This window comes from Paralichthys olivaceus, chromosome 21 (genome assembly GCF_024713975.1).
Source record: "Paralichthys olivaceus isolate ysfri-2021 chromosome 21, ASM2471397v2, whole genome shotgun sequence".
NCBI lineage: Eukaryota > Metazoa > Chordata > Actinopteri > Pleuronectiformes > Paralichthyidae > Paralichthys > Paralichthys olivaceus.
The window spans coordinates 4,676,707-4,688,627 of record NC_091113.1 but is presented as its reverse complement, the minus strand read 5'-3'; the positions used below and the strand labels follow the sequence as shown (position 1 = coordinate 4,688,627).

The following is an 11,921-nucleotide window of genomic DNA, read 5'->3' as shown; positions in this document are numbered from 1 at the left end:
TTGTAGCTCAGATTCTCGCTTTATTGGTCAACTTGATGAAAGACTACAAAACGAATTCACAAAAAATCTCTTTCAAGTAATCAAATCTGTACAAACCTAAACTGTATGGGGTTTTTACAGCTCTGGCTCATATGAATCTGGAGAGTCATATGCATGTGTGTTGTGTGTGTGTGCGTGCACGAGTGAATAATCATGTGCTTGCTCGCCTGAGAAAAGGTGAAACGCTCGTTCCTGTTCAAAGATACAGAGACACCGAGCTCGGGCCGAGACAAGACGCTACATGCACGCACACACTCACGTGCACATACCTGTGTTTTGAGATTTTACAGTACAGAGGACAGGGAAAAAAAAAAACCAAAATACTTCCCCCCTCCACAAGTACACACACACGCCACCTACTGGCAGGGTTTGCTGCTAAAATTCATGTCCAGCAATTTTCCCACTGTCTCCCAAACCCTGCTTTTTCAGTCAAAATTACTGTACAGACAGACACTGTGGTTCAACCTTTCCACGGGAAGAGTGGTAAGAGAGAGGGGAAAGTATAAATCTCTAATACTCTCACACAAAATGTACACGTGCACACATGATTTTAATGCTCACCAGCAGAAGACACGTTTGTCGCCTGCGCACGCACTCATTCAGACAATTCATAACATTAAATGTTTTAAGAAGTACAGATAAAAAAGGAAAAAAGCCCTGGGTATAGGTTTGATTTCTGGCTGTTTGGTGAAAAGAAAGGAGAAGAGAGGTAGAGAGGGCAGGAGGGAAGGGTCGCAGGTCGAGGGCAAACTACTCGTGTCATTTCTTAGCTTTCCTTGGGGGAGTGACTGGGCGGCCAGAGCCCATTCCCCCTCCACCACCATAGAACAGCTTCTTGTCTGCAGGTTTGAGAATCTGTGAAAGGGAAACAAAGATGGATAAATCAACAACTGAACTGCAGCCTCACAGCTCCGCCAAATTGCAGTTTACAACGATGTCCATCTCATCATAGGTGGAGTGAAGACTGAACGAATTTAATACGGGTAATAAATGTAGTTCATCGTCATTCGTTAATGATTTTTTTGGACTAAAACTTATATGAGAGTTCACAGTGAACTTGACCTTTGACCACAAGAGATTCCCTCGCATTCATAAGAACAAGACAGAAAGATGTACAACCTGATAACAGGTGATCAGAGTCAGAACCTTCTATGGGGTCTTCTGTTTACCTGGAATGAGCACATGAGGGTCTCGTCTACGCTCATCATGGCTCCGGCATTGTCGAACTCTCCGCAGTAGTTAGGAGCAGAGAACAGTGTCACCAGCTGCCTCTTTGCAAAAAACTCATATCCGTCCTCAACCACCTGAAAGCAGATGCAACAAAGGTTAGTGAATGTGGTTTTTAGCCTGATTTCTTCCTGGGACGCTACTGGAATTAAGCATTCACCTATGAAGGGACAAAATACATTTCTAATGCTTGCTCTGCCAGCCATCAGTAAAACTGAGCTGGTCCCACTGCATTACAGATACTATCCAAGTACAGTTCCACCTTACTGTCCCTAAACATCACTAAACATCTGGATGAGGTCTGTTTTTATCAAAGTGCTAAACTTGTTTTTCCTTCATGGTGTGTATGTGAACAGGGGGAGTTAAGATGCACAGCACCAAAATATCACAGGGAAACTAACACCATGTGAAATAGATATACAGTAGTACCAGCCTAACTCTTGTTAACCAACTATGGATGTAACTATTCTCTCTCTCACCTCAATAACACTACACAGAGAGTTCACTCTCAGTTCTTGTACTCCCACTTAAAACAACATCCACAGAATACACGTTCTTGTGCTGACCTGATGGGCCCGACAAATAAGGTCCATGTCGTGTTTGTGGAGGAACTTTGTGACGACGTCGGCGCCGAAAGTGAAGGAGACGCCGCGGTCGTTCTCGCCCCAGCCCAGCACATCCTTGTCCGGATCTGCCCACAGCAGGTCGCAGAGGAGGCCCTGGTCAGGCACATCAGTGGGACGCATGACCCTTCGCACCTGCTCCATAGACTGGAGGTCTGGTGACAGGCCTGGAGAGGGAAAACATTTGTGGGGTCAGAAAGCAGAAAAACTTGAGCTCAGGTGTCTGTGATTGCAAACGAGGCCTGGGTGCAGGTTAACTGCTCGTTTTTATCTTAACTGTAAAAACAAGGCGAGTCTGATCTGTGACAACCAAGCAGCACTGGTAGTTGCAGAAGCTACTTGGACAAGGCAAATATGCCTTGTTGGAACAAAATCACTAAAACCAATACTATGATGTCAACTATTATTATATGTGTGACTTGAGTCAACATCACAAATGGTTTTTAATGTTTCTGTGTAAAATTATGATCATCTAAGACACAAAAACTACTTTTTAATTCCAAGTGTAAGAAATAACTGTGATTAAAAATACATGAGCTGGATTCAACTGCAACGCACAGAACACATTCAAGCAAACATACACTATTCTATCTGTGTGCCCTCTTATGCAACTTCATGTTTGAAGAGGGGGGTTGTGTCTACCCACATGATGAGTGCCTGTTTACATACTTTGTTTCATGGCTCTCACAGACATTAGATAACAGTGGTTGTTTGTCTGGAAACTTTGTCTGGAGGTCTATTATGTTATACTATTTTCTGAACTCCTGAAGTCTGTTCTTTATATTTTTCTTTCTTAAAGAAATAGTTGAATTAGTTTGCTCTTTAATAAGCTTTGTCTTTAAATCTTGTTTAATTGGAATGAACGTCTCTTTGTTTCTTAGGTAGCTGAATATTGTTGGAAATCTTTGGTTAATCTTCAGTTCATAATATGAACGATGTTAAAGCCAGAATGATTCCAAAGGCCCTGTCTGTGGTAACCTCTGTTCACACATTGTCTGGCTGTGTTCATGGATCTATTGGGAAGGTATATTAAATCTCTGCTTTTTTACATGTTATCAGGTGATATGATATATATATAATAAAAGGATATGGTCCAAAGTTTGCTGATACAGGGAAACATAAATATACTCAAAGAGCAAATTGAGACCCCACAGTCCTGCAGGCTTTTGACCATGGTGTTGACAGCAACAACAGAGCAGAGGCGACTGTGTGTGACTGTGTGTGACTGTGTGTGTGTGTGTGTGTGTGTGTGTGTGTGTGTGTGTGTGTGTGTGTTGAGGATATAAGCCAAATGAACTGTTTGATAAGGATACCTCCATGGCAACAGAAGATCTTCTCATCAACAATAGCTGCAACAGGCAAACAGTTGAAGCAGTCAGTGAAGGTCTTCCACAGCTTTATGTTGTATCGCCTCTTACCTGTGAAAGGAAACACAATTACTTTGTCACAATCTAATCTCAGTACTCATAAAATCTTAACAGCTGCTGCACATGTTGCATCACATCTCAAACAATCCTGGCTGTGTGAACCACAGAGAAAGGCATGTGATTAATCACTGCCCATTCTGCCTGATCATGCTCCTTAGCCCAGAGCTTGGTGTACTGAGAGGTTATCTGTGTTGCAGCTTTTGTTTGACTAATGAGCCAGATTTATCAGCTCTAAAAGGAATAGCTCAGAGTCACATTTGTGAATTATTAAGAGTTTCTTTTGATTTTTGAAGTATCATGACGCTACATTTTTAGACTCGGCTTAAAGTGAAGGGCATGTTGTTTGTTAATGTTAATAAAATGCTGACAACCACATAGGGGACATAAGCAAGAAGATATTTTTAGTTACTGTTTGTCATTTCAATGTAAATGGTAGGATAAATGGATAGTTAGTATGTGTGTGTGGACAATCACGTGGAAAGATAAAGCATTATTTCTTATTAAACATTGACAGCAGTGGTAAGATTAATGTTCGTATCTGTGTACATGTCACAAGACTTACACTCATCATAGAAGCCATATATTCTGTTAATGGAGGCGCACTCGTGGTTTCCCCTCAGCAGAAAGAAGTTTTCTGGGTATTTGATCTTGTAGGCCAGCAACAGGCAGATGGTCTCCAGGGACTGTTTGCCTCTGTCTACGTAGTCCCCCAGGAACAGGTAGTTGCTCTCTGGTGGAAAGCCCCCATATTCAAACAGCCTCAGGAGATCATAATACTGCCCGTGAACATCACCTGGTGAGAAAAGCAGTATTAGAATGGAGACAGCAATGCTGGTAGAGGGTGTGATTATTTCGCTTGTGTTTATGAGCACAACATAAGGTAAGTGAGTCAGATAAAGGTACAACAACACTTGGCACGTTGCAAATTAACAGCAACACCAATAATACACAACAATCTGCTGTTGCCAATGCACAATCTTAAATGAACACTGTTATTCCTGTGTTGCTTGACTCTTTTTATGATGCTGAAACAACTAATTAAATGTGCAAGCTTGCATTTAGTGTGAGGGTGCCGGTAATTGTGATTGCAGTGCAAACTTGGCCTGTTTCTGAAATTTGCAGGATGTTCCTTTAAACAAGAGTTCTTCATTAACTGGCATCAGCAGAATGACACAGGAGGGCAACTCCCAGGAGACGAGAAGTGCAAAACAGCACTGTGCAGACAAGCCTGTATTATCTGTTCGTTTCTTTAGTCCTGCAATTACATGGGAAGGTCGTCGCTACACACTGCGGGCTGCCTTGTGAATCTAAATATTGTTTTCTTTTTAATTACACCTGAAACTTTACTTGCAATTGAAACATTTAAAATGATAGCATGTTGTGAATTTAAGTTTTCTCATAATACTCCAGCACTCTAATCTAAAACTCTAAAAACAGCCATCTAATAGTCTTAGTAAAAGCTGTGTGACCAAATTTGAGAATTCCCTCGACTCTCAAGAACACAACTAAGCCTCACCACAAATCTTGAGTGGCGCCTCAAGTTCGAGCAGGATTGGCTGGCTGAGGAAGATCTCCCGGGATTTGAGGCAGAGACCACGGATTTCATTCTCTGTCAGTTGAACATTTTTGCCAGGTCTGGAGCCTTTCACTGCGAGGGAGAAATGGACAGAGAGTCAGAAACAGTGCATTGGAAACATTGAAGCATATTGTTATTCCCCATTTCTACATTTAAAGCGTATATATTGATTTTTCACTTACAAGAGTTCACATAAACATTGTTTAACAATATTGGCATGGAAGGTTAACACGAACACTACTGTGCACGTAGATCAATATTCATGCATGACCTTTCCACCAAACATCAGAGCCATAAACACAAAAGTTATGGCTGAAACTACAGGCCAACTCTTGTTTAGTGTCATATGTAAATAATGCAATTACACCCCAATGTTATGAAATCTACAAACTTGTTTGATCAGCAGTCCACAACCATCTGTTTACTGTCATGGAGCAAAATTCAACATTTGTGGAGCTGAAAGCAGCAAAAAACGACTGAAATTATTGAATGATTATCAAAATAGCAGAATATTTGTTTCTCACTCGCTCAAGAATCTATAAATTTAGTTCATATTGGAGACTGAAAGCTGCGAATGTGTTTTTTTTTTGCACTCATCTACAACAATAATCTGCCAAAGCGTGGAGTGATTATATAAAATGCTTTATGTCTTTTGTTGGGTGTTTTGGAATTTCATCGCAAATTCAACCAAAACTCCGGAATACAAGTTTAAAACAGACCCTTTGCAAAAGCGAGGATTGGAACAGCTCGTGATTTTGAGTGTGCTTATAGTAAAATGGTGTTTCTTTTTCCAGAGCCCGCCTTAAAACCTCTGGATGTAAATATCAAGCAAAAACACGACACGACCAGTTACTGACTCGATCCAACTAAACCACCAACAACTCGGTTTAAACAACTCGATGTTGGACTTTGTAATTTTTCCATTTTACCAAACGATCGGAATCACACTGCAACGTTTTGCAGCGATAATTCAGGATTACAAGCCAACTCCGACCGTGTGGACGCTTCCCCGGGCAGAGTACAACACACACATATATATATAAAAACATATTTATCACGAGTGAGTTGGATCCACAGATGATATTTTAACATTAATTTCAAATTCGTGTTTCGTTCTCAGGAAGCAGGAGAGAAACTAAACGCGCTGAACGAAAAGAGCAGCGGGCACCGTTGTCTAGCCTCCCGTGTTAGCTAAGATGGCTACCTCGGTGAATAAATATCGACCGACACTGTGGCTCTTACCTTCCAGCAGACGCTGAATAACGGAGTCGATGTTCAACTTGTCGGCTTCGGCCATGCTAATCCTCAGACTCGGTCGGGTTCTGGTCACTTCTGCGAATTCAAGTCGTCGTAACGGTCAACTAGCTACAGAGAAAACGTTAGCTCGGAGCGGTTTTAGCGTTAATCGGCTATCGTTAGCCCGCCAGCTAGCTAGCTAACCTTGGGGGCAAAAATGGCAACCTCAAAAAACGCGAGGCGCTGGCTTGTGAAAAGACGTGGTGGCGGGAGCGCACTTCAGAAATCCGCATTAAGTCACTTATTCCCCGTTACATGTCCGGATTCACTTTAAACGTTCGTGGTTTCCCGTGAAGACGCCGTTTGAGCCGAAGCTAGCAGCACCATGCCATCGACAAAAAGAGGCTAAGGGAGCGTTAGCAGAAAAAGCGAGGATGAACGGAAGTGGGCTGACGGTTCGCTCGCTCCTATTGGTCGGTCTGGCCGGTAGGCGGGGTTTGCGCCGCCCGTCGTTCTCTCCGATTGGCTGAGCCCAACGTCCGTCAGCATTTACTCATCTCAAACCGCTCCGTAAAAAAATAACAACGATTCTCTGGTTTGTTTCACTCGCTGCTGGATTCAAATGGAGGATTTAGTTTAGACAACGCGAGATCCCGCGCGTTCATCCCCGTCGAGTCAAACACGGGCGCTTGAATCGATGTGTATTTGTGGCGCAGCAGAGCGACACCCAACGGAAGTGACCAAGATGGGAGAACTGACGCCATGACGTGACGTCCCGGTTCCTGACAACACGAGTGATTCATTCTGGAGATGGTTCGGCTCGTCTCTGCTTCTTCACCTCCGCACAAACATGAGTCGGACACACGTTGACCCGCGTGTTTCACTGTAATAACACGGCGCGACACCCGTCCAGCCATGAAGCTGCTGCACAAAGACATTGAGAAAGACAATGCCGGGTGAGTGAGTGAGTGGCTAACAGCTAATGTTAGCAAGCTAACCAGCATGCCTCTTTACAGCTGACTGTACATGTGTCACCTGAGTTTAGGAAATGTCTGCTCACATCGAGCTGCACCTACAGAGACGTGCGGGGGGGATTAATCCCTGTTATCGTTAACATACACACAACATACACAATATATTCACACTCGAGCCATCAGATTCTGTGGCTACAGCTTCAGTAACTCATGAGCTAACACACCTCAGTGAGTCACCACAACAACCCTCCTGATGGTGTTCTAACCCCATAATTACTGTAGCAGCATGGATTATTCATCTTACCCCTAATACCGTGTGTGGTCTTAAAGGGATAGTTCACTCCAAAATGAAAACCCACTCATTGGCCAGTCAAGGGAAGTGTTTGAGTCCACAAAACACTTTTGGGGTTTCAGGGGCGAACAGTGTTGCAGCCGAATCCAATACGATGGAAGTCAATGGCGACCGATTCTTCAGATGAAACGCTGTTTACCCCTGAAACTCCAAAAGTTTATTCTGGACTCAAACACTTCACTCGTCCATTGACAAAGTGGTGAGTAGCTAATGAGTGTATTTTAATTTTAGGGTGAACTATCCCTTCAAAGAAGATATCCACAGTCTCATTGTCACATCAACACAGGGGCTCTTTCGTTGACTGCATGTGTTTCTCCAGTCAGGTGACTCTGATGCCAGAGGAGGCAGAGGACATGTGGCACACCTACAACCTGCTGCAAGTCGGGGACAGCTTGAGAGCCTCCACTATCAGGTAACCACTGACACGCAAATGTGACATGAGCACCAAACCATTACAACAACTACACACTTTCCCAGCCCTGCAGTGAAGGACGGTGACTGATTCTTCAATGCAGCACATTTCTGCTTGACCTGTTTCACTTACCAGTGCTTTGTTCCTCCACGAGTTCATCAGCATTAAAAAATGCTGCTCTGTCACTGCATGCGTTTGTATGATATCATGGAAAGGGTTGAGTGCCCATTGCTTTATTACAACCAAGGCAATGAACCCAAGACACACCCAACACAAAGAATGCAGCCAGTTATTATTTTATTGTAATAGGGAAATTAGTAAGCAGTCACTGCTGATTCATGTCTTGCCACAAATGTAAGTTTAAAGAGGCCTGATACTCCAATAAGGCTCTCACGACAGTGTCTGTAAATGATTGCAATTGTCCTTCAGATGTTTTTTCTTTCGTTCTGCGTATCACTCTGTGACTTGGTCTGGAAAACTCAAACAACTTGTCATCAGCATCACAAATCCACCCTTTCCTCCTGCTCCCACAGGAAGGTGCAGACAGAGTCCACCACAGGAAGCGTGGGCAGCTCCAGAGTTCGAACTACTCTCACCTTATGTGTGGAGACAATCGACTTTGACTCCCAGGCCTGTCGGCTGAGAGTAAAGGGCACTAACTTAGAGGAGAACCAGTATGTCAAGGTCTGAAAACATTCAGTTGTTGTTGTGTCACATTGGTAGAGGTTTCAAATCAAACGTCACACATGTAGATAGTTTCTGATAAGTGTCTGATAGTTTTACTACTCATTTGGTCATTATGTTACCTTCTGTTTAAAATGAGAGGATGTGATTATCATACGTTCCTCTTTTTTCAGATGGGGGCTTACCACACTATTGAGCTTGAAGTTAACAGGAAGTTCACTCTGGCTAAAAAGAGCTGGGACAGCGTTGTACTGGACAGAATCGGTAAGCAGGTGCTTCTGTTGAACTTCATTCGTTGCTGCGATTTATTCAGCCTGGTCTGATCAGTCTCAGCTAACCCTGACTGACAGGGTGACATTTCAGTGGGTTTTCTTTCACAGAAAAATCCACAGTCCTCATTTAGATTTCTTACATAACCAACTACAGTGTGTTGCCATGGAAACAGAATTTGGTGAAACGAGAGCTGACAGATGGGCCTCATGTCTGTGATGGAGTGGGGGTCTATTGAGTCATTGCTGCTGTAATTTTCACCAAGAGAGTTTAAATGTATTTATAAAGTACCAACCACCTCAGGTGATCTGTTTGTCACTTCCTTGTTGTTTCGTAACATTTAGAGCAGGCATGTGACGCCACACAGAAAGCCGATGTGGCAGCTGTGGTAATGCAGGAGGGCCTGGCCAACCTGGTGCTGGTGACCCCCGCCATGACTCTGCTCCGAGCAAAAGTGGAGGTCACCATTCCTCGCAAGAGACGGGGAAGCTGCACCCAGCATGAGAAGGTACGTCACTGCACAGAAAGATGAGCTCCAGCTTTTCAAAGCAAAGGGGAGGAAAGAGAGGGTTAGTGAGTTTGAATTATGAAGAGAGGCAGCGGAAAGAATGATGGACATATTGATTAGAGAAAACAGTCAGCGAGTTAAGGAAGTGTGTCCATCTGACAACCCTAATTGAGAGACAGCCCGTCTTCTTTTGACAGCAAGTAAGTCATGAAAAAGTTACATGAACTTATCACACAGAGATGAAAAAGTTGGACGGACATTTACACCTGGATCTCAGCAGGGTTTTTATACATAGAACCAAAATGAAAATTGAACCGACGTCAGTTCAAAACATCAAAGTTTGTCCCTCTGTTTGCAGGCGCTGGAGAGGTTCTACGAGGCTGTGATGCAGGGGATTCTTCGCCACATCAATTTTGATGGTACGGCTGCTGAGCACATACATACACGACGTTCCTGTTTTAAACCTTACACTCCTGTTTTATTCTGGTTTATTATCAAAAGTTTCGCTTGTTTTCTACCATGAGAAGCTAAAATTTTGAATTTTCTTCCTCCACTAGTGGTGAAGTGCATCCTGGTTGCCAGTCCAGGGTTTGTGAAGGACCAGTTCATTGCATATCTCTTTAAAGAGGCAGTGCGACAGGACAACAAGCTCCTGCTGGAGAATCGGCCCAAATTCATGCTGGTGCACTCGTCATCAGGTCACAAGTACTCACTCAAAGGTAGGAGCTGATGGACTCTGGCAATAACACCATAAAATCGTATCACAACACGTAAACTAAGTAAAATTCTTGTTTTGGTGTTTTGTAGAAATCCTCTCTGATCCCTCTGTGACAAGTCGACTTTCTGATACAAAGGTGAGTTTGTTTTACACGTCATCCTGTAAATGCAGTATTTGATATCTTATTATTATTATTGTGTTAACTGGTGTGAATGTGTAACATGCAGGCAGCGGGAGAGGTGAAAGCCCTGGAAGATTTCTATAAGATGCTCCAGCATGAGCCAGACAGAGCTTTCTATGGGTGAGTGGTGACATAAACTTTGACCCAGTGAAGCGTCATTCCTTCACACTGATGAACCAACAACCCTCATATCTTTGCATCTTCTCAGACTGGCCCACGTGGAGAAAGCTGCTGACGCTCTTGCCATCGACACCTTGCTGATAAGTGATAAGCTGTTCAGGTACATACTGACACTGTTATTAACTGTGTATTCTCACTGCCAGATATCTTTAGGTTATCTATGTTAAATACACACAGCAGTTTGTTTTTACTGACAGAACTGGCTACAGCTGGAATTTACTGTTTATTAGCCTCTTATGCCACCAGAATGAGCCGAAGATTCTAAAATCAAATGTGAAAAAACAACACATTTTTCATTCTTTGCAAATCACACAACCTTTTACTTATTCCTGCTCCTCGATTGGCTTTAAACTGGTCAGACAAGAGATTGTTTGTGATCCAAACACAGTCACATGTTTTGTGTGTCTCTGTGTGTATACATGCAGACACCAGGATGTTCCCACGAGAAGCCGCTACGTCCGCCTGGTGGACAGTGTGAGAGACAACGGTGGCACCGTCAGGTACCAGTGATCTTCCAAAAGATTCGCTATGTTAATGTTCACCAGGAAGTACACAACAAAACTTACAGCTTTTTTCTGTCCTTGGTTTTTTCATGCAGAATATTCTCCAGCCTTCATGTGTCTGGTGAACGTAAGTTATAAAAACTATTCAGATTTTTATTCAGTACAATCTTTCATCATCTGATTAACAACCCAGCAACACACAATCACACAATTGTCTTCGCGGCCACAAATGGCGTATGTGATTATTTGCACGTAGAAACAGGGAAGTGAGATCTGATCATAAATGTCACAGGAGACACATTTAGGACGCATTCCAATTTCAGGTGTGTCATGTTAGTGCTGTCCACCCGAGACAGATGCTAATACCAGATGTGAACAGGGATTTACTGGTGTCACTTCTCCGCTCTGAAATAAAAGTACTAGGTTGACTCTCTCCATCGATGCAGCTCTCAGTTCAGGAAGTAAACAATGGAAGAAGCTACGCTCTCTGCACTTCTCTACTGAAACATTAAGTCAGCCTTCGTACTGGCTGTGTCGTCAGCTCTTGATTTGTCTCCGTCTGCATCCTCAGAGCTGACCCAGCTGAGTGGAGTGGCTGCCATCTTGCGGTTTCCCATTGCCGACCTGTCAGAGGCAGAGGACGACAGCAGCTCTGACGAAGACTGACCCACAGTGCAGCACTCTCGATCTAAGCTGCTGTGCTATGGTTTATGTATTCCACCTCTACTGCAAGTGTCTTTCAGACTTAATATTCTAAAGTGGCCACGATTCCACATGAGATGCAGCTCTTGGTGCTTTTGGTTTGAGGTGACTGTGTTTGAGAACGTGCACGTGTGACTAAAGTCGGAGCTCTCAGGATGAAAATAAAAGCTATGTTTTGCCACGTTTCAAATGAGAACAGTTAAAGCTTTGACTCATTTTTAGCAATAAATAAATTGATCTTTTTTTCCCAAGTGTATATACAATATATCTTTTCTGCAATTAAACAACAGAAGCATTCAACCACTCGGC

At 43.3% G+C, this 11,921-nt stretch overlaps 2 protein-coding genes across 2 annotated transcripts; one reads left to right on the top strand and one right to left on the bottom strand.

Annotated features, from left to right (window-relative positions):
* ppp1cab (protein phosphatase 1, catalytic subunit, alpha isozyme b) lies at positions 1-6,884 on the bottom strand. Its single transcript, XM_020104833.2, has 7 exons — positions 6,135-6,884; positions 4,833-4,964; positions 3,879-4,109; positions 3,203-3,307; positions 1,833-2,056; positions 1,209-1,343; positions 1-894 (listed from the first exon to the last, which is right to left on the bottom strand). Exons 1-7 carry the CDS (start codon positions 6,187-6,189, stop codon positions 799-801), a joined length of 978 nt encoding a protein of 325 aa, XP_019960392.1. The 5' UTR covers positions 6,190-6,884; the 3' UTR covers positions 1-798.
* Positions 5,936-11,912, top strand: pelo (pelota mRNA surveillance and ribosome rescue factor). The gene is made up of 14 exons (XM_020104832.2): positions 5,936-5,952; positions 6,845-7,084; positions 7,774-7,866; positions 8,400-8,550; positions 8,724-8,814; positions 9,165-9,328; positions 9,687-9,747; positions 9,886-10,047; positions 10,136-10,182; positions 10,274-10,347; positions 10,436-10,507; positions 10,833-10,907; positions 11,006-11,037; positions 11,482-11,912. The coding sequence occupies exons 2-14, from the start codon at positions 7,044-7,046 to the stop codon at positions 11,574-11,576; spliced, it is 1,158 nt and encodes a 385-aa protein (XP_019960391.1). The 5' UTR covers positions 5,936-5,952; positions 6,845-7,043; the 3' UTR covers positions 11,577-11,912.
* Positions 11,913-11,921: the final 9 nt, after the last annotated feature.